Source organism: Lichtheimia ornata, assembly GCF_029851405.1.
Source record: "Lichtheimia ornata isolate CBS 291.66 chromosome Unknown scaffold00037, whole genome shotgun sequence".
Classification (NCBI taxonomy): domain Eukaryota; kingdom Fungi; phylum Mucoromycota; class Mucoromycetes; order Mucorales; family Lichtheimiaceae; genus Lichtheimia; species Lichtheimia ornata.
This window is the reverse complement of record NW_026695357.1, coordinates 255,723-277,377: the sequence shown is the minus strand read 5'-3', so window position 1 is coordinate 277,377 and position 21,655 is coordinate 255,723. Positions and strand designations below refer to the sequence as shown.

Below are 21,655 nucleotides of genomic sequence, written 5' to 3'. Positions count from 1 at the left end.
CACCATTGCTGAGTTAAGAACATCATCCTGCCAATGTTGTTGTACGATCGAAACAATAGATTTATTTACACATTTTACACGTCGTCGGCGAGCGTATTATGTTACAAGGTGTGTGTGTTGGGGGGGTATGTATGAAATATATATAAAACGAAAATCGCATATACTACGAGGTGTGAAAGGAGGTTTCGGTTTTACAGACGATCTTGCAAGGACGCATTAGAGAGAGTGGGTGAGGGATAATAGCGACTATTCTGTGATACAGAGTAAGAGTTGGTAGAGTTGGTAGTAGTAGTGGTGCACTCACTACCTTTGATATTCATGGACATCATGAGGTCTTCAATACTCCTTGGAGCAGCACGACCTTGATGTTGATAAGCCTCTTGCAATGCCATAAATAGGACGTTGTTTTGTTGTTGCAACTGTTCCACCAAGGACCGCATGTGCTCATTTTGCTGATTTCTTTTAGCACGGTAACGTGCGGATGCTTCTTTGTTCCTTCGACGGCGTTCATCCAATGTATGCTTGCTGTTGATATCGAAAAACGAGGCTGCGGATTTACTTCGTTGACCCAAGACCCCTTCATGTGCTGCTGCAGATGCTGCTGCGGATCCGTTTTCTCGATCTAAACGCTCTGACATGGAACGAGGCGATAACATGCACATAGGCTCACTACTATCATAGACGCTGTTGTTGCTACTACGATGATACGGTGGCTCGGTGCATTGAAATTGATAGGGTTCTTCCTCTTCAAAATCTGGAGGCGTTGGTGTTGTGGTGGTGGTATCTTCTTTGACAAGCGAGGAGATCGACATTGCCTTTCGGCTGTTATTGGCAGTAAAAGTTGACATTGAATTAGATAGGGGGGGGTTATTTTGTAAATGAGACGACTAGAAACAAAGGGACATGTTTTGGGAAATTGTGGTGGGTCGTTCGTTTTATATAACCTCCATGAGCTGCTGCAACAAGGCTTGCCAAGCTTAGGTTGTGTAACAATGCTGAGCCAATACTTGGCTTTTAACCTGCATGCTTGACCTTTTTCTGCAGTGCTGGTGAGAACACTTTCACGCCATCTTGTATCACTCACAAGAGGACGGGAACCGAATACTAATAGTCGCTGCGCCGCACCCACGCCTTTTGTCGATCTTTGGAATCTTCTGCCCTACCCTACCCAGCCTATGTTGCTATTTTCGTAAATGAAGAGTCAAGTGCATACACACCACAACCCACATGCAGCTATGTGTACATGTTGTATTCCTCTTTCTCTCACCTTCTCCTTTCTCTCAAAACAAGAGGTATCTATAGCTTATCCCCGCCCCACCCCCTTTCAGCTTGATTCTTTGTTGAATAGACTTTAAGGCTGAATCAGCATGGTAAAGAACAAGGTACGTGCAACCAAAGGTATCTCGTGAGAGTATGGCGTCATTGTGTAGAGTATGTAACGCATGGATCTGCTGACTTGGTACCCAACAAACACATGGTGAACAACATCAGTCCTCTTGGCGTTGTGATATTCCCTGGTAAGGAAATGTCTACGCAGATATTATTTTTTTCTCAAATCACTTGCCCAAAAGTCATGCATTCTCTGGCATCGTTCCCGCATCACAAACGCTAAAAAAAGACGCACAGAATTGTCTCGTTAGCTTACATTTACCACCACCAGCAGCAGCTCTTTGTTGGCTATTGTTAGCATAAGCCCCCCTTTGTCAAGGCGCAGGCAAATGCTCTATATGTGTGCTTTTGTATCCCTTTCATTCTTTTTGCACGAGGCGCAGTTTTCAATGTTATACTTACTTGTACACCATCCACACTTGTCGATATTAGGATATTCTTTACACCGAATGTACTTAAGAAGCGCTATCATTTTTGATCGGGCACACATCAAATCCCATATAAAGCAATGCCCCCTTCTTTTCTACCATCACGTTGATGTACATGCCTGATGCTTGGTCTTTTTTATCTTGCTGATGTGGTACCAATCTTATTTTTGATGGCATTTCAGATGGGCCACTTCTTTATGTATGCGTGTGGTCCCTTGTTGCTTGCAAGCTGCGTACCCCACTACTGCATTCGTGTGTGTGATCGATTCACCTACTTCTTGCATGATCTTCAATGGGTACAGCTTTCAACAACAGTGACATTGATTTATTATAACAAATCTCATATCTACATGCTCGTTGCAAATGGGGGTGAATGAGGGTATTAATGCAGTGGTTGTGAGGATTATGCATGATCTTTCGGCGGGGTCTCCAATTTCATTCGTTGTTCGTTGCCAACACCCGCTTCCTTCTTGACACAGTTTTCACCATCTCGTCTCACGTTGAATGGAAGCCGACAACACCAATACAAGCAGCGATGCACAGGCCATTGATTCCTCAAGTGCCATCCATTCGCCTAATGGAACAGAGACTACAAAAGCAAACAGCAATGCAACAACCAAACCGACACAACCAACGACGACTACTTTGAATGTACCTGCCGGGAAACCAAGCGCGTCAACAGCCACAACCGCTTCGTCAGGTAGGTTGAAAAGAGGCGTTTATACATACTACTATGAGAAGCTCACTCGCGTATTCGTAAAGTGGCAACCGATGCAGCAGCAGCAGCAGCAGCCGTATCCACAGCCGATATTCGTGCAACACCTATTTCGCATGCACCTCACCCGATATCGCAGGAATCAGGTGTGGCCGTTGAGGAAACAGCTCTTCAAAAGCAAAAGCTGGTCGAGGAATTCCAGTATCTTTTGGAAAAGAGTCAAAGTTTATTTAGTGGTTTAAGGTGAGTAAAGTTGCCTTGGCAACGTACATGTTCCTATTAGGCTAAGCATCACCATCTTCCTATTATTAGAGACTTGCCTCCCACTGGAAGTCATCGTCAATGGAGACCTGTAAGTGTGAGAGAGATTCCCCCATCATCCATGGATCATGTAATCATGCTTTATCACTATTAGTATTTCGAGAAAACATTCGAGGTGTATACCAAGGTAGGGCGTAAATCCAATCATTGCTGATGTATCAACCCATCTAATCTTCGAACCACATCAAGCTTTGGAAGTTCCAACAGACCCACCGGTAAGCAAGGATCAAGACGATGATGATTGGACGCGCCATACTAATGATCATCCATTAGACCAGTCCTGGAGGATAAGAGCAATTATGGGTTGAAGCGATGGGAAGTGGGCGAAATTGCAAGCAAGATTGGACAACTATACTACCATTACTAGTAAGCACGTGATTTTTACGCCTACAAGAATATCGATATCCTAATGAGAGTCGTTGTTTATAGCTTGCGAACGAGTGACACCAGCTATCTTCAAGAAGCGTATGTATTTTATGATGCCATCCATGAACGACAATATTTCAGAGATATCCTTGAAGTCAAAAAGTAAGTTTAGTCTTTTCATTTGCCAAGACAAAATGATGATACTCATACGTCGCCCTTATTTTAGCCCTGCGTTGATGATCAAAAAGATGAGATATTACGCAAGGTTCATTGTTGTCAGCTTACTATTGAATCGAGAAGAGAAGATTCGGATGCTGGTGAGCGAGTTGGAGAATCTCGTGGACGAGTACACCAAAAACTTTAAGCCGCCAGATGCCAAGGAGTGGCAAGTTGTATTGCAGGAGATATCAACATTTATGGAAGCTGAAAAGAAGCCTGCACCCATCAGCGTGGATCGCCTTCCAGTGACAGTGATGCATCGTTTATCGCCCACCATGAGGATTGATCGTGAGTCGATTCCTGGAACGAGGCTAAAGTTGCAAGAGGCTATCCTTGTCGGCAATTCTCAAAAGCAAATCAAGTTTTCAGAGTTGACGTTGGATATGTATCGTATGCTGCAAAGTCTGGAAATGGAACCTACCGGCAATTTCCCATCAGCAACACCAAAGACAACGACCAAAGCAGGTAGTGGTGGAGGTGATCAAGCAGGAGCCACATTGGAAGGGGGTGGTGGTGGTGCCAAAGACGCTGCTGCTGCTGCTGCTGCATCTAAAGAAGAGCCTACGACGACGACTTCTGCCTCTTTAAAGAATACATCAGGAGCGACACCAACACCACCATCAGCAGCTAGTACGCAACAACCTGTCGCAGTGAATACCAACAATGCATTAACGCAGCCAACTACTACCGACAAACCATCATCGAGACGTATCAATCCACACAAGTACTTGCTCTATCGACCTTCGCTTAGTCAACTTTTTGTATACATTGCAACAGCATTTAAAGATACGGCAGAGAACGGTGTCATGCTTCTTTATCTTTCGGCGGATGGATGTGAATACCCGGATGTGCGTGATACTGGTTATAAAGGAGGGGTTGCAGCCAATCATCGCAAAACTCAACCATCCACTGGTGGTAGTGGTGGTGGTGGTGGTGCAGCAGCCATGGCAACGACTACAACCAATCCCGAAAAGTCCGAGGCAACCCCCACCACATCCACAGCTACAGCGAATACGACAACAGCTACTGGAACCAATGCACCCTCCTCATCGGCTACTGCATTATCCGCTTCATCACCAACACATGTCCCTTCTACGCATTGTTTACATCCAGCTGATCTTGTACCCTTTACTCGGAAGCCCCTGTTTCTTATTGTGGATAGCAATAACAGCATTGCATTCAATAATATCCTCAATGTCTTTGGACAGCCGCTCCTGATTCTCATGTCACCAGTGGAATACCCATCCTCGGTTCAAGACCGTAGTGAAATAGGCAGCCTTTTCACTCTATTCCTTCATACACCCCTCCTCGGATTTTGTTTGGTATCCGACATTGGGGATCTCGATACCAATTGGGATGAATGCGTCACTCTTATTACTGATATGGAACAAAAGACCGGTGAATTACTATTAGAGAATCCTGAAGTTGGTAAGTGGTGAATACCACATCGACAACGATGATGATGACTCATAGGAGGGATTGTTGTATGCACTAGATCCACAAATGAAACGATTCATGGCTGATGAGTTTCTATGGACTTTTATTGTACGTTTTACGTTATGCTGCATCATTCTTCGATATCATTCATCCTTCAAAGATGAAAAGGTATAGTATTTTCTATGGGAGGAGGAATGGTATCTTCAATGGGCTAATGATCTCTACATAGACATATCCAACCTCATCACCAGCCTTACCAGAGAGTATTTACAATGCCGAGGAGATCATTGCCATGCTTCATAGGTTGACGTCTGTAGCCAAAGTAGGAACGTATTTCAATTTACCATTTGCCACAGATGATCCCGTAGAGCCTTAGCCCCGAATAAATATGTGTGAACTGTACCTGGGTATGCCGCCCCTTTCATTGGCTACTTTTAATCCAGCCACGCTTGGTGCCTTCTTTTTCTGAACTGTGTTTGACAAAATGAGCGAGCCCACATTAAGAAAGCATAATGCGACTGAATCGTCGGGTGAACAAGCCCATGACCCAACAACAACAACAACAATGACTCATGAAGAGCCACCTCTTAAACGTACAAAGTTGGAACCATCGGATAACCAGCAAGGTGGGATAACTACAATGTGCTTCTCCCATGGTGAGCAGAGCAGTCTTATTAATTCGTGCTAATAGAGTCGACCACTGGACGATCGTCGCTTGAAGATAACAACAACGCTACTACTCCACCCAAGCCATACAACAGCAATGAAGGACCTGGAATGCGCATGTCTGTATCGGCTGTGTTGGCAGGCAATACACGGGATTTGTGGCACCGAGGATCACCTTCCACTGGTTATGCACGTCTTTCGCCTCACAAGACTTTATCACCCACACCACCTCCACCTCCAGCACCTCCAGCAGCAGCAGCAGCTGTTACAAAGGATCCAGTCAATACTACTTCTACTAGTGACAAAAAAGCAGCAGCACCATCATCATCATCATCATCTTCATCATCTTCATCCACTGACAGCAATGCTTCACCCAAGCCCAACTCTGCCAACATCACCAGTGAACAACTCGTTCGTGCTCTTACTTCTTCTCGAGAGGTATTAGAGTCATCATCAGATACGTCATCCACACCCCAAGTATTAGGCAATGCTCTTGCTGCTGTAGCTGCTGCTACGGTCAATCGATCATCCACATCATCTTCATCTTCATCTTCCAACACCGGCTCCTCCTCCACTGCTGCTGCTGCTGCTATTGGCAATTTGGCTGCTAATATCTCTACCATTCTTCATGCTAATGCCAATGATGCGGATCCAGGCAAGTCAAACACACACACACACACACATGATCCCATCCATCTTTACAAGTTCACTTATACATCATCCTTTAGAAAGTGCACGTCGAGCAAGTGGTATCCTCACCAATCCAACAGCATTGACACAAGTACTGGATCAAGCCATTCGGTTGGGAACGCAACAGCAAAAAAGGAAATCGACTCATGATGAGGAAGAGGAAGGAAAAAAGACATCCAAGGGTGAAGAAAACAAGGGGTTTCAACGCATTGTACGTAACGAGAAGGCATGGAAGGCATTGGAAGGATATCAAGAAAAACGCTTAGGTAAGTAATGCCTCCTCTTTGGATCTTTTATGGAGATGAGCTAATGAATGTATGTATGTATGTATGTAGGCTCTTGGTTGTATTCACCCGAGTTATTACTACCCATTGATTCATCCCAATTGAATGGCTTGGTGGAGATATTGGTTCCTGCAAGATACCTTTCATACAACAACCCAAAAGTACAAAAACGAGCTGTTTGGGGCACGGATATCTATACTGATGATTCGGATGTGGTATCAAGTAAGTTCTACAAGGAGAAAGGGTGTACATAGTGATGATGATGATGTCCATCTCAACCGTTAAAGTGATTGTCCATTGTGGAAAATATAGCATGCCATTTATTGAACCTGATCTGGATGTCCATGACCCCGTTTCGATTGCATTGGGTGCTACTTTGGATGAACCTATCAAGTCAAAAAAGACGTCCTATCCTATACCCGACCATGATCTCAAGGTCACTTTGCGTGTGATGCCTGCTTTGAAATGTTACACTGGCACTGTACAACATCATATTGGATCACGGAGCTGGGGAGGCAATCATGATGGACTCAGTTATTGGGTAGAGCATGTTGAAAAGTTAAAGGTTCGTATAGCATTGTATACATGGGGTGAGTGAGTGAGTGAGTGTGACTCTAACCTGATGGGACGATATAGAGAGGCGATGCACAACCGAAAGGAAGACATGGTATCAAAGCCAACATGAATCGTTATGCTTGTGAAAGGTATCGAACCTTGGGATTCCCAATCAAAGAAAAGGAAGAGGAGGAAGAAGAAGAAGAGGATCAAGTCCCTGTTCCCCAAATCAAATCTGCCATGGTACGAAAGAAGAAAAGAACCGTTTCAGCATCACCATCACCACCACCCACGCCCACATCCCAATCTGTTTCATCATCAAGTCATCGACGACGTCCCTTTCGACGAGCAGCTGGCAGGGTAAGTAAGGATGGCACCTTTTTGTACAAAACATGGATGGGCTCACCTATATAAACTTTTAGGCAAGAAATAGGAATAGGGTCTAGTAGCAGTAGTAGGCATCCAATAAAACAAAGTAGTAAAATGGTGGAGAATGTTTAGTAGTAGTGCTTTCAAAACAGAAATGTACAAAATGGATGCAATGCTAAAAATGTAAAAGAGGGACAAAACTAAAGTATGAAATGTGTAGTAAAAAGAGGTGTCAAGTTGAACAGCAAAAAAAAAGTGGCAGGCGGAGGTTATTGAGCATAAATGTGGTTGAAGGACCAAGGAGAGGATGCCGAGTTGGTGTTGTTAGTATTAGCAAAGGAGGATGTTGTGGATGGAGTAGTAGTAGTAAACAAGGGGCGTGGATGTTTTTGATCAGTCTGGGCTAGCCAATCTGATGCAGCCATAAAACTCGGTGGAGGTAAACGATGTTGTTGTTGATGATGACGTAGGTGATTTTGTTGTAGACTATGTACAGAAATGAGAAAAAGTGGGTATACGTATACAGCACATTTACATACCGAGATGCTTGTGCAGCAGCAGCCGTGGCAGCAGCAGCAGCAGCGGACTTGTCATTTTGCGATCGGCCCCAAGATAAACGAATTCTCGAATTGCCAATTTGATAACCATTCATGCACAAGATGGCTGATTCGGCCGAAATTCTGGAAACATATTGAACAAATCCGCAACCTTTTCCAGGTGGGATCTTAGTGTAGACAATATCACCAAATGGCATAAAATACTGTTGTAGCTCATCTTCAGTGATGGGAGCTGAAAGGCCACCCACAAAAACGGTCGTGTTGTGAGGATCCATCAACGTTGTTGTTGTTGTAGGAGGTGTTGAAGGCGAGGAAGGGAACGAGTTGCTACTGCTTCCGCCGCAGCAATGCTTTGGAGTGGCCATAGAGACACGCACGGGCCTACCTCTAATGCAGCAACCCTGCATTTCAACAAGGGCATGTTGATGTTCTGCAGCATCTGAAAAACGCACAAAACCGTATCCTCGGGAAAGTCCTGTACGAGGATCATTCATGATTTTTGCATATTTGCATGAACGATAGCGGGTTGCAAATGCCGACTAGTAGTAGTAGTAGTAATAGGGTGATGATGATGATGATTAGGTCGTTGTCGTCGTCGTCGTTGTCTAGGGTGATCGTTCACTTACCAACAAGGTTGCTTCACTACAATCACCAAGATCACCCACAAAGATGGAATACTCAGGTTGACGATCCTCACTAAGACAACTCGTTGAGTCAATACATAGGCTCGTTCATATGGACTTTTTTTTGTACTACTCACCGCCGGTCAATCAAACCACCACCCGAGGCCCAATTCAACTTGAATGTCTTGCACGTGTTTGGAATGGTTGTACCATGGAATGCACTAAGGGCAGCTGCAGCGCTTGTAGATGATCCAAAATCGACAAATGCATATCCTGCACTAATTCTACCATAGCTTATCATGTTATTATGCAAGTAGGAGGTGGAGTGTGGGGTTGGGGGAGGTTGTGCTGCATAAAGCTTACGAGGTAACCTTGTCGCGAATGATCTTGACAATGACATTCTCACCGAGATTGTACCAGAGCTGCGTTATGAATTGCTCGTCCATCCAAGGTTCGAGATCACCCATCCTATAGAGCGTGTAAGGCACAAGCAATAAATGGGTGACAGTCATAAGGGGCACGTATTTACCATAGAGTTGTCTTTGTATTTTCTGTAGACGCCATAGAGAAGGGCATGGATAACCCAGAACAGGGAGAGGACATGGAAAAGAGAAAAAAAGTGATATGTATGTATGTGTGTGTGTGTAAAATGCAAAAAAGCCGTAATCAAAAGGTGTGATTTGAAACACCCCATGCACACCCAGCAAGCAGCAACAACATCAGAGGCACCTTGTTTCCCTGTTTGTATTCAACCCGGGCGATATTGTAATCATTTGTTTCACTCTTTTCTTTCTCTATCACAAGACTCTTTTTATTACAAAATAGATATCATGAATGCTTTTTACTAAGAAAGGGATGCCAGATGTGGTTGGCCGCATAGCGCCATGCCATCCTTCCATAATGCGAATCGCGTACGTGTAACACCAAAAACCATGCCATCATGTGATTTGCCAGAAAATACAACGAGTGTGCATATTTGATGCCGTACAGAAACGCATACGCTACTACCATACAAAAAAGTCCTCGGGTAGCCCACCGCCACACTCTATTGTGTATTTGTATACGTATTAGCATGGATGTAGGTAGCTTTGCTGATGACATTGCAAATAAATAAAAAAGCTTACCCTTCATGCCGTGGTAACATCTTGCGGTGGCCTGTCAATAATTCCACATATAGAATAAAGGGTGCAATGGCAAATACATTATGGTCTGATGAAAAAGGAACAAACCAATGCACTGACAAATTCCTGATCCACACCACCAGAATGGGTAGGTTGAATGGGAGTAACGTCACAAATAATAATAATAATGATTGCATGTAATGGTATCGATTCACTCGTGACGGCTATGATAACATCATCATCATTCAATAAGCATGTGTTGTTGTTGTTATCTTTGATCACACTTACTGAAGACCAGGACCGCACCAACGACCTTATACAATTGACAGTATGCACCAAAAAGGCAACAACAAATACAAATTGATATGGGATGCAAGTGGCTACGAGGACAAATAAAATAACCGTTGTGATGGCTCGCCTTTGAAATCGCTGTTGCTTTGTCTCCGTGGGATGACTACTCCATGTAAGAACACGCTGGGTTCCAAAAGTACCGGATAACACATAAGCACATAGTAGTAGTAATCGATCGACGACCACCCATATAAAACAAACAGTGCCACTGCTCACGACCAAGCCAGCCAAGGGTAGCCACCAAAAGAATGGATCCGTATTGCCATCAAGCACATGCTCCCAAGGAATATCAAGTCCAAAGTCATGCCCATCGTAAATTGAACATTGGTAAATGCTGCATAATCCCACTGCTAACATGATCACAGGCAAGATGCGTCGAATATAAAAACTGAGTCCTTGTCCAAAATGTGGAAAGATGCCTAAAGAGGGGGAAACGATAATGAGAACAGGGATCTTTTGTGTGCATAGAGGCGAAGGGTTACCTGTGCGATTGTAGCATTCAATTTGTCCCGCCAGCACAAGAATGACAATAATGAACGTAAAAGAAGCCAACATAATGCCGTTTCTAAATCCAAGCCGACCTGCACTTCCATACCAATCAATGGCAATATCCACATGGATGGGTTCTTGACAAGTGGTTGGATCCATCCACATTTGCAATAAGAATCCTTGATGGTCCACATCGGCTGTGCTGATGGTCATGGATGAAAAGGCGGTTCGGCCATGGAGTGTAAAATCAGTGGGGCCATTGCCAACATTGACATAAAATTTGGATTCATGCATGGTCGAAATGGATTGGCGGAGAAAGGGGGCAAAAAGACCAAGATCATTGCATTGGCGTGTCAACGTGAGATGATAAGCAAGCATGGGATTTTCAATCGCTGGGATATGGATTCTTGTAAAGAGAGATGCATTCACTTTTACATGGGCGCCTAGCATGGCGATGGATGACATGGACTGATCCACTCGATAGGCATTCTCAGTGGTGCTGAAAGGTTCGGCAATAAGAAAGCCATCCGAATCACCATTATCAGCAATACCAATCCATCCATGTCCATCCATTTGACCAAATTCAATACTGGCAAAGCTGAACGTGTTTCCTGAAAATGGATACCGGTCGTGTGGTGTAGATGCAGGTACAGGGGCAACGAGCGTATCAGCACTCTTACAAGCAACGCCACCACTATGTCCATCATGTCGGTTGCATAAATACAATGAAAAGCGACCTCTTGCTTCATCCAATGCCTGATCCGTCAAGATAGCAAATGCATCATTGTTGCTTCCAAATGCAGGTAAAAGTGTCACGTGATTGCCTTTGATGGATCGTTCCCCTTGTATCACGAGTCGTTCGTCAATATCCAAATAGCTGACATGATCAAAATACATCAATGAACCTAAAAGCCAAGTAAGATTAGTCTATATATATATAAAGACACACAACACACGCTTACCCAATGATATAGGTTCCGAGCCACGATCCTCTAACCCACTTAAAAACGCTCGTTTCATGATGCTCATGCGCTCAGACACCGATTTGACTTGCGAGGATCTTCTTGCATCCACAATATCCAGCATGGCCTTCACCAAGACGTGTACAAGCTGCTTACACGATAAGATTTCCAAATGATCCATGCCGGTCCATACGCGTGGGATTGCCGTAGTGAAGACTGTAAAGCCATGAGTTGCAGGTAAAAAGGCGCCCACATTGGCTGAATCGGAACATACGGTGTTATCCAGTGTACCACCAGCAATGGATATCATGGTCACATCCCGGAGGGATCGGGCCGTGGTGGTATCATCGCCTCGGAGATTGTAGCCGTCGATCCAAAATTGATGCATATCGTCGTAGATCTTTGATATCTTCCAATCGAATGGTGCGGGAGGTAATACATGCGGCGTTGAAAGTGTGATGATGGTGTTGATCGTACCAGGTTGATAATTGTTGAGCATGAACATCGTTTTGGCGACGACACCACCCATGGAGTGACCAATGATCATGACAGATGCAGGATCAGGATACTTGTCGGACTTGTATATCTTGAGAATGTAATCAATCGCATCATTCAAATACTCGGCTTGTTCTAATAACGATTGCCCATGGAGTGCTGAGAATTCCTCATGAAAATCCACTAAAAGGAGGAGGAGGAGGAGCGTTGGTTGATTGGAAACCGTTGCCATGGATACCATTGCCTTACCTGTAAAAAAGTCGAGATTACGCATGCCTTGTTCATGGATCTCAGGATGTTGTGCATACAATTGATAATAGTGGAAGGCGGCTTCTGCAGCAATGGCTCTGACTTGTTTATAACTTCCAGCATGACCAGGGACGAATAGAACGGGGACACCTGATGGCTATATGCAACATGTTGATATATATATAAAAGGTAAGCATGTTTATACCATGTTTTACCTGATCCGAAAGATCGACATCCTTTTCGCGATAAAGATACAGCGCATATTTGCCAGCAAAGCGCGTCATTTCGCTATCAAATCCAGTTTGTCGAATATAGGTTGGACGCATGTATATTTCTTGACAGCCGCTCACGTCTCGTTGATGGTTGGTGAATGAATCTAGGATGATGGCGAGGGAGGCAAAGGACACAAGAACCAGCATGGAAATAATGAAACGGGTATTGCTAGTAAATCTATAAGACGATGCGAGTATGCGAGGTCTGGCTCGAGTGTTGGGTGAAGATGGCGGTGAGGGTGATGTCGCTGGTGACGAATTTCGACTGTGAACATGAGAGTCCATGGGTGAACGATCAACATAAAGGCATGGTGCAGTTACAGTGTTGCTTTCTCGATTCGAATGTAACGGCTCATCGTCTGCTGCTGCTGGACCATGACAAGTAGTGGGCGACGACGGCGACGACGACGCATCCATGAGTGGAAATGTGTTTTGTTGGCGATGATTGGGCTGAGAAGCCTCGTCCCGCTTGTTCTTTATATGCGTTTGGACGAGAATAAATAGGTAAAATCAAGCGTCCTGTTGACAGCGTCGCAGGACATGCGAAAATAAAAAAGTGTAAATCGAGAATAGGAAAGACAAAAACTCCATTTATCTGACCTCTCTGGATATTATGGGCCGCATTATCCATCCAATCATTTTTGCGCGGTGCATTGTTTAACCCTCAAGAGCCTTCTTATTTACCATTCAAACACCCATCCCTTTAACTCGGATTTGTGCTTCGCTTGGCTGGGCTTAGCTTTACACTTGGCTGGGCTTGGCATGGGGATTTTGACTTTTGGCCGTGATACTATTACGATTGATGACGTTTGGGTGCTACTGATCTGGTTGCTATGGTAGCATTTCATCCCTCACTTTCATATGCTTCTAAGCATACACATTGCGGAGTTCCTTCTTGCAAGGCATCATTGCACTATGTACCACTCTTTTGATTCACCGTGATCCAGCAGCAGTCTCCTCTTCATCCTCTTGTATACATGTTTGTCTTGGAATAAAACAACATCACTCATTTACGTATTTGAAAATCATTCATTCTTCATTCTTTGATTACGAATAAGGAGATACAATGTGGTGTCAAGCATTATATGTAAAAAGGATAAAGCTCATGCACGCGTTTCTTCGAGCACACGATCAAGATTAAAAGCAGCTGTACGTAAAGTCTATTAATAACAAGAATGATGATGATGGAGTTCTTTTCATGACTCACCGCTGATAAATGATAGATGAGAAAATGCCTGGGGCGTGTTGCCAAGCATTTCCCCTGATCGTGCAATCTCCTCTGAGAAAAGACCAACATGGTTGCTATACGACACCATCTCTTCAAACATGACAATAGCACGACGTAAAAGCCTTCGATCATACATGCCTGCTCTTGCAAGTGCCTCCACAAGCCAAAAGGTGCACATTGAAAATGCACCTTCTAGGCCACCCACCCCATCATCTGTGGTAAGGAAGTTGTATCGGAAAACAAGATTGTTGGCCGTGAGACCGCCTACGAATACATATTAGGACTTGATCCATATAAAGTATACATAGCACAAATTCACCTTTCTCTGGCGGCAAAAGGATGTGTCTAATGGTTGACAACATGCGAGGGTCATTGGGCGCCACGAAAAATACAAGAGGCATAATGAGCACACTTGAATCCAATGCGTCGGGTGATTCAATGCTTTGCGTAAATATCTCCAGCTTTGGATTCCAGCATTGGGTCATGATCTCCTCGTAAATGATATCACGTGTTTTGAGCCAACGGTCTCGTTCAAGGCATGGGAACATGCGTTTTTCAGACAATCGAATGCCTATTTTACCGCCATTTGATGAGCATACTATTGCAAGGATTCACCCTTCTACTCACCTCTATCAATGGCAACCCAACACATGACGCGTGAATAGGTGAAATTTTGTGTCTTTCCTCGGACCTCCCTGCAAAGGACAACAAGTAAGTATATACGTGTCCTTTTATGCATGCCTGATGAGGGGACCTTACCATATAGACATGTCCGGACGATCATAGTTATCGCACACATAATTCACCAAGTTGCGTACAGAGCACCAAATATCATAAGAAACGGGTCGGCCGTACTTGTTGAACAAATAAATGCCATCAAGCAGTTCACCATAGATATCCAATTGCAAGTGGTCAAATGCACCGTTACCTACGCGTACAGGACGTGATCCATGATATCCATCGAGATGATGAAGCTCTTTTTCTTCAAGATACTTTTCGCCATCAATACTAAAATACGTTGTATTAATAAAAGAGTGGTTGCATCATCATTGGAATCCCGTTTACCTATACATGATATTCAATGACCCATCCGGATTCTACATACAACATTCGAATTGCATCATGTTAGCATGGTCGATAGATGTGGGTTGATGGCAGGCCTATTACCAAATCCTTGCACCTGTCAGCTATGTAATTCATGTACTTTTCGGCTTCCTCAGTGAGACCCAGTCGCAAAAATGCATAAATGGTAAAAGATGCATCTCGTATCCATACAAATCGATAATCCCAATTACGCGAACCACCAATGGCTATCAATAACATTTAAGTAGAATGGTCTATGTTTCAAGGCATGAGACTTTTTACGTACCTTCAGGAAGACTGAATGTGGGTGCAGCGACTACCGCTCCTGTCTACATCATGTTATTAAAAGATCATCGATTAAAAATGAAAACCCCTACCGGTTCATAGGTCAACATCTTGAGAGTGAGAGCACTTCGCATGACATGTTCTCTCCAACGTCCACGATAGCTACTGCCACTGATCCATTTTTGCCAATAGTTGGCTGTTTGGCGAAAGAGGGCATCAATCAAGCTGACAGTAAGGGGTGGATCTTGGGCAACACGTTCTTTGGCTGCAATGTAGGTCTCATTTTCGGGAACCTTTCGACAAGGTGGTTCTTGTCTTAGCACAAAAGTAACTTGTTGTGTCTCTTGAAGTTGAAATTCACCCTTGATACCAGGGCCTGTGAGCTCAGGATCGTCGTCTTTGCGAATGTGGATAAGGGGACATTCATAATCACCGCATTTTGTGAGGTAACGAAAATCCATGGTCAAGTTTTTAGAGCGAAAGACAAAACGTTCAGCACCCACATAGTAGGGGATCTCATCTTCTGGATACAATCGTAATGCTTCCTCTTCATGGGCGCTCCGCTTTTCAATGTCAGTGGTGTGCTTATCCATGGCATAATTGAAAGCTGGATACAACTCGAGATCAAAAGAAACGGTACCACGAATCACTTCGACCGTGCGAATGATCCATGGCAATAAGGGTTTGGTAGAAGTACGCTGAGATGTCTCTGGTAAATGCATGTAATCAGTTATTTGAGCCACGCCATCATCCGAAAGAAACCGCGTGGTGAGAATGTTGCCATTAGGAAGATATTGTTGCTTGTTGCTGGTATGCGTTTTGGGCCGCAGCGAAAAATGACCACCTTTGTTCTTGTCTAAAAGCCGGCAAAAGATCGAAGGGCTGTCGAATTTCGGGTAACAGCAAAAATCAATCGAGCCATCGGTGCCGCACAATGCCACTGTACGCATATTGCCAATCATGCCATAATTCTCGATAGGTAGGTAGCCACGACTTCGCACATTGCCTCGTGTGGCTTCGGTATCCGTATTGTGTGTTTGGGTAGGGTTGATGGATTGTCGTCGTGTATCAGCCACATAGCGAACACCTTCAGGGAGTTGCTTGGCTGGCTCACGTTGTGCAGCAATTTCTGTGTCTAATTGAAGACAATAGGACTGATCACGTTCTCTATCCTCCATGATTCATAGATAAGAAAAAGTACGTGAACAAAAAACAAGTATAATAGATTTCAGGCTGGGATGCAATGAACAAAATCCCTTGTCGACATGCACCCAACCACCCCTACAAGTGAAGGGTTTTTTGGGTTCACGATCTTTGGACGACAATGACCCCACATTGTTGTTTCATATGGTTGGTGGCGAATAGATGGCTTGGAGCCATCATCACAGACATGTGTTTAGAGCATGGCAAAAGATAGCGTAATTAGCCACTTGCAAACATCGACAATGAGCAATGACACTGGGTCGTGATCACGTGCATCAATGAACCCTCTGCACAAGACAATGGCACAACGAATAATCCAAAGGCATTCATAGGCATCGATAGCTTTGATCATGACATACGTAAGGAGCCCAAGCTTCCCCTATTATCGGGGTGATTTGTGTTTGACCGAGATAGCAAACATTAGATGTTAGCTGCTGTGAATAAACTACTCCATGTTCCTTCCGCTTTCTTGGGGAAGCAAACAAATGCATACGATGTACGAGGATATTATTTGATATAAGCATTCAATATAGGAAAGAAAACGATGGCCTCCTCTTATTACTCTTTTCCCACTTTTTTAAACAAATGGAATCGTGGATGCATAATCGTGGAGGCCAAAATTATGGCCTCGAAGAACAACAACATGGAGGATCCAATCTTCAAAGTCCACAGCCAGTGCGACCCACCACGCATGAAGATGCTAACGGAAAACTTGCCGTATCCAGCTCCACCCCACCACTACACACATTCCCATCACATCACAGCGTTGCCAGCTCATTCCACCTTCCCGCAGAGTATCTCAACATGACACGTGCAGCATCGCCAGCTGTGCTTGCACAAGGTGATCGTCGACCACTGAGCATGGGAAATCCTGGTGTACTTGGTATGTACATAAACATCATCATTTGGGTGGTGGGCTCAATGGTATTGGTATGATAATAGGTCTCTGGTCTTTTGCAACGGTGACCATTTTACTTGGCGTCTATAATCTCTTTTTACCACACAAGTCGAATCATATCATTTATCCCACAGCTATGCTTTTTGGTGGCCTTGCACAATATATCGCTGGGTAAAGGTGTACACTATAGCTTTTTATTTGAGTCATCTCATCATTCATGCATGCATAGCTTTATGGATTTATTCTATGGTGGTACATTTTCTGGTACCATCTTGGTATCCTATGGTGCGTTTTGGGCAGGGAGTGGCATGATGATGTTACCCACGGTTGAACCACTGCTTGAAGTTTACCAAACGGAATGGGATCTTGCACAAGCCAACGCCATTTATCATTTCATGTGGGCATTCTATACACTGATGCTTATGTGTATATCACTCAAAATCAGAAACGGCACGTTTACTCTCACGTGGTGTTTGTTTTGGGTGTTTATTACCCTGTTTTTGACAGCTATTTACTACGTGACTAATGTCCAACCCGTATTACGTGTGTCAGGTAAGAGCAAGGTAGTAGTGGTAGTGCATCATCCAGCCATACTGAACCTGAACATTATAGGTGTTACAGCCTTTTTAGCAGCGATAGGTGCCTATTACATGGGCTGTGCTGCCGTCTTTGAGGAACAAAAGAGCAAGTGGTGGGTCGGAAAATACAAATGGTGCAAGCGATCATAGATGTATTCCATTATTACTTTATGCATTATAAACTATTCCCTAAATTACAAAGGCACATGTACGTAGTATGCATCGCAAAGCTTTATTTCATGCATTGATGTCATATAAACCTTCTATCTACCATCAATGAAGTTTACTATAACCCCGCCTTCGTTACTTTGGTGAATGATGCTTTGCAATCCACCGTTGAGCCATTACTTGAAGTCTAAACACAAGAATGGGGTCATGTATAAAGCAATGCAATTGATCATTTCATCATATGGGGGTGTGTTGTGTACATTGGTGTTCATGCGTGGTATCGCACAAGATCAGAAATGGGCATTGTTACATATTGCGGAAGCTGAACACAAAACCTTTTCCTTGCTTCTTCTGCTCACTTACACGACACCCAAAAATGGAGACGCGCTCTGGTATCCCTCTAGGCACCAAACCACAAGGCAATCACCCTGTCTCATGGAATGACGACGAACAAATTCTCGTATGCCTCCCTACTATTGTGCAGATCTTGGTAATGTCCAAAGTTGATTCCTGCATGCCCAATGACAGCACTCAACCTTACCGCTTTGCTTTCGCTCAAAAGGTTCCTTCTCTTATTGATATCACGCAAGACGAAGATCCTTATCTACGTATTGGTGTTCGACCACTGAAAGACATCCCGTGCACACCATATAATGATACAGAAGGTACACAGTGGGAAACGTCGTTGTTGAATACCAGCATTAAAGACAATGTAGTACACAGCCCTTCCGCACAAAGCACACGCCTCATAGCTGAACAATATCGATCAGCGACATGGTCATCGACAGGACTTACTAGCTCGGGCGGGTAAGACGTTCATTTGGATTGGATGGGCCTGTTTGTAAATGACACCTTTTTTCTTCATAGATGTATCTTGACAGCTGTGACCACAAAGCACCGTGTGATCCATTACACTCCCTCGAAAAACGAAAGATCAACATCAACTGCACCTTGGATACCGGTAATATTCATATCATGGCAACGATCTTGAATGATCCTCTCATCATGTATTGAAAATTAGATGATCGATATGACTGACAACATTGCACAATCGATCCTTGGACACAATACACGCCGCTTTCGTACAATTGAACAAGTAAATTCATTTCACACATTGGGTACGTAGCACATTTAGTCGAAGGATATGGCCCTTACGACATCATTGACCACACATCTATAGCTGCTAAATGGTCTCCCACGCTGGCTTTTGACCCGATCATGCAACCATTGGCCATCCTTGGACTCGCCAACAAGCGCGGAGAAATATCTTTATGGAGGTAAAAGGGAAAACAATTCTATATCATTGCTGTGACGCATTAACTCTATAGTGATCCCTAGCTATTCTTCAACCAAAGGATTCGAACATCAGGCTACGATCCAACCGCACGATAGTTTTACAACTGAATTGGAATGGACAGCATGGAGACAACACGATGGCAAATGTAAGATTTTTTTGGGGGGCGGCAGGCTTCTTGGTATAGTCTCTATTGGAGATTAACATCAACCAAGTTATATCCTATATCATCTCATCTAGCGGTACGGGTGCAGCTACCATATCTTCAGTGACGATTGAACTTGGAAGCGATGAACAATTGGGGGCAACTATATTGGTATCCATGGACGCCACAGTACAAGAGACCTGGTTTCAAGAGGATCACGCAATAATTGACAACATTTCACTGTGTCAGGATCCTGTAAGGAGGATGAGTTATATCAGCAAGGCTGGCAAAATGAGCTCACGTCCTTTTTCGTGTCCTAGGCACATGATCATCGAGTCAAGGTCGCATTGTTCAAAAACACGCGTGTTCTTATTGGGGAAATGGACTTTGATAATACACCATTGGAGCCGTCGTGGAAGGAGTATTGGTTACAGGATTCGGTTACAGGCGTAGTTGGTGAGTATTAGCGAATAATCCCATGCTCTATATATCGTCTTACAATTTACACATAGGGACTAGCTGGTCTGAAGATGGCAAACGAATCCGGATATACACGTCTGAAGGTCAAGGCTTAGTCCTTACTGTAGAAGAAGGCCATGTGGAGCTAGACGTTGCCGCTACGGCTGATATCAACACGAATCTCGTCACCAAGATTATGCAGCAATGGGATGAGGAACAAGCGAGCATGGATCAAGAGCAAATATCGACAGCCAATAACGCAAGACCTGTGCTTCATGGTACCAGCATTTCTCCAATCGGCCTGTATACCGTTTATCTTTTTGGGTAGGGTATTGGCCAGCTGTAGTAGGATACTATACGTCAAGGAGAATAACATCATACCCCTTTTACTAGTTTTCAAGAAGACGTTGATGGCGCATACTATGATTCCGATGTTAATGAGGTCTGGGCTGCGTTTATGGCGCATCAGCGACAAAACGACGACTCTTGTAAGGCCTATCTTTTGGACAAGCTAAGGACACAACTATCCAATCCATACTTTTGTATGTTATATCCACCCCACCGAACTTTATCATTGATGTTCTTATACGACCCATGTTATAGTCTTCACGTGCCCTTTCAAGAGTATTCTTCATGAACCGCTCGAGTACTTGACTCAAGATGATGAGGAGGAAGAGAACAATGGCATTGCCAAGTGGTTGAAAACCATGGAAACTATGATAACGGATGGCGCAGCGCAAAGGTAATAATTCAGCTATCGATTAGAGGATCAGCAAAGAGCATGCTTTGACCTTCTTCTTTTTAGTACCCAATCATTCAAACAGCACTTGTATTGCGATTCACGTGCTACAGCAGCAAGGGCATTGATACGCACAGGAATTGAGCTCAAGGTAACGCACACACACACAAAGGGATTGTTGGAGCAACAGGGATTAACCTCATGTCCTTTGTAAAGCGATACAAGCTCATAGAGAGTACACAATTCACGCTTCAATCTCTCGAGGACATGGCGCACATGTATCTGGCCGTTCATTTTGCGGATGTTTGCTTGAATTACATTCTTACGCTTCCGGATGATGCACTTGAGAATGCTGCAGGTAAGCAATGCTGGGTGTTGTTCAATACAAAGATTAACCATTTTAAAATGTAGAGAGGGATTTGGCGGTTGTGCTCCTTTTGTGCGATAGGGTACTTGACCAACCTGTTACTTTTGATTTTGCCGTCAATACGGTGATCAAAGTCTGCACGAAGCTATCATCTTGTCAATCAGCACAAAGTGAATCCTTTGCGGAAGAGGTCTCACGAGCCAAGCAGCATCTTGAAAAACAAGAACCAGTACCCAAAATACCTCGTGAAAAGTGTCCAGCATGCCCAAACCTACTCTCCACAGTGGATAACAGGTTACTGATTTGCAGCTCAAGCCATACATGGGGTAAGTTACTTTTTACTATGGCATGTTACCTTTCGTATATTTACTTTTGTTTTTGTCTTCAGAATCTTGTAGTATCACAGGCAAAGCTTTGGCCACCCTTGACACACAACTATGCGTACATTGCGGCGCTAAAAGTATGAAATCAACAGGCTGTAAACTTGCAGACACTATCCTATCCCAGTGTGTGAAATGTATTATATGTGGATCGAACCTTTCAGCTAGCTAGTGTCGATAACACACATTAAAAAGTAATATCGTTGTCGTTGCCTAAAATGTATGGATTATGCAGCTTCTTTTTCCACCACGTGATTTACAGCATATGCC

The 21,655-nt window shown here is 44.0% G+C and overlaps 8 protein-coding genes across 8 annotated transcripts; 4 read left to right on the top strand and 4 right to left on the bottom strand.

Annotated features, from left to right (window-relative positions):
- Positions 1 to 191: 191 nt before the first annotated feature.
- On the bottom strand, positions 192 to 848 carry O0I10_007617 (uncharacterized protein; the record flags this gene model as incomplete). Its single annotated transcript, XM_058487631.1, has 1 exon — positions 192 to 848. One exon carries the CDS (start codon positions 846 to 848, stop codon positions 192 to 194), a length of 657 nt encoding a protein of 218 aa, XP_058341682.1.
- A 1,473-nt stretch (positions 849 to 2,321) lies between these two features.
- Positions 2,322 to 5,251, top strand: O0I10_007616 (uncharacterized protein; the record flags this gene model as incomplete). Its single annotated transcript, XM_058487630.1, has 10 exons — positions 2,322 to 2,517; positions 2,580 to 2,775; positions 2,845 to 2,884; positions 2,948 to 2,980; positions 3,043 to 3,068; positions 3,127 to 3,219; positions 3,283 to 3,381; positions 3,446 to 4,866; positions 4,934 to 5,043; positions 5,105 to 5,251. 10 exons carry the CDS (start codon positions 2,322 to 2,324, stop codon positions 5,249 to 5,251), a joined length of 2,361 nt encoding a protein of 786 aa, XP_058341681.1.
- Positions 5,252 to 5,359: 108 nt separating this feature from the next.
- Positions 5,360 to 7,516, top strand: O0I10_007615 (uncharacterized protein; the record flags this gene model as incomplete). Its single annotated transcript, XM_058487629.1, has 7 exons — positions 5,360 to 5,501; positions 5,567 to 6,196; positions 6,270 to 6,497; positions 6,567 to 6,737; positions 6,803 to 7,080; positions 7,152 to 7,430; positions 7,493 to 7,516. 7 exons carry the CDS (start codon positions 5,360 to 5,362, stop codon positions 7,514 to 7,516), a joined length of 1,752 nt encoding a protein of 583 aa, XP_058341680.1.
- A 192-nt stretch (positions 7,517 to 7,708) lies between these two features.
- Positions 7,709 to 9,183, bottom strand: O0I10_007614 (uncharacterized protein; the record flags this gene model as incomplete). Its single annotated transcript, XM_058487628.1, has 6 exons — positions 7,709 to 7,925; positions 7,979 to 8,535; positions 8,623 to 8,692; positions 8,757 to 8,903; positions 8,983 to 9,087; positions 9,149 to 9,183. The coding sequence occupies 6 exons, from the start codon at positions 9,181 to 9,183 to the stop codon at positions 7,709 to 7,711; spliced, it is 1,131 nt and encodes a 376-aa protein (XP_058341679.1).
- A 264-nt stretch (positions 9,184 to 9,447) lies between these two features.
- O0I10_007613 (uncharacterized protein) lies at positions 9,448 to 12,975 on the bottom strand (the record flags this gene model as incomplete). Its single annotated transcript, XM_058487627.1, has 7 exons — positions 9,448 to 9,664; positions 9,744 to 9,964; positions 10,029 to 10,510; positions 10,574 to 11,485; positions 11,543 to 12,220; positions 12,287 to 12,443; positions 12,502 to 12,975. 7 exons carry the CDS (start codon positions 12,973 to 12,975, stop codon positions 9,448 to 9,450), a joined length of 3,141 nt encoding a protein of 1,046 aa, XP_058341678.1.
- Positions 12,976 to 13,661: 686 nt separating this feature from the next.
- On the bottom strand, positions 13,662 to 16,332 carry O0I10_007612 (uncharacterized protein; the record flags this gene model as incomplete). Its single annotated transcript, XM_058487626.1, has 9 exons — positions 13,662 to 13,705; positions 13,766 to 14,050; positions 14,106 to 14,357; positions 14,414 to 14,481; positions 14,546 to 14,794; positions 14,852 to 14,883; positions 14,954 to 15,096; positions 15,156 to 15,198; positions 15,247 to 16,332. 9 exons carry the CDS (start codon positions 16,330 to 16,332, stop codon positions 13,662 to 13,664), a joined length of 2,202 nt encoding a protein of 733 aa, XP_058341677.1.
- Positions 16,333 to 16,942: 610 nt separating this feature from the next.
- On the top strand, positions 16,943 to 17,983 carry O0I10_007611 (uncharacterized protein; the record flags this gene model as incomplete). Its single annotated transcript, XM_058487625.1, has 4 exons — positions 16,943 to 17,240; positions 17,300 to 17,426; positions 17,485 to 17,807; positions 17,868 to 17,983. 4 exons carry the CDS (start codon positions 16,943 to 16,945, stop codon positions 17,981 to 17,983), a joined length of 864 nt encoding a protein of 287 aa, XP_058341676.1.
- Positions 17,984 to 18,377: 394 nt separating this feature from the next.
- Positions 18,378 to 21,557, top strand: O0I10_007610 (uncharacterized protein; the record flags this gene model as incomplete). Its single annotated transcript, XM_058487624.1, has 16 exons — positions 18,378 to 18,491; positions 18,564 to 18,666; positions 18,718 to 18,808; positions 18,869 to 18,962; positions 19,023 to 19,119; positions 19,182 to 19,278; positions 19,340 to 19,443; positions 19,511 to 19,695; positions 19,761 to 19,896; positions 19,953 to 20,223; positions 20,293 to 20,441; positions 20,503 to 20,641; positions 20,705 to 20,789; positions 20,855 to 20,996; positions 21,050 to 21,331; positions 21,394 to 21,557. The coding sequence occupies 16 exons, from the start codon at positions 18,378 to 18,380 to the stop codon at positions 21,555 to 21,557; spliced, it is 2,253 nt and encodes a 750-aa protein (XP_058341675.1).
- Between the last annotated feature and the right edge of the window lie 98 nt (positions 21,558 to 21,655).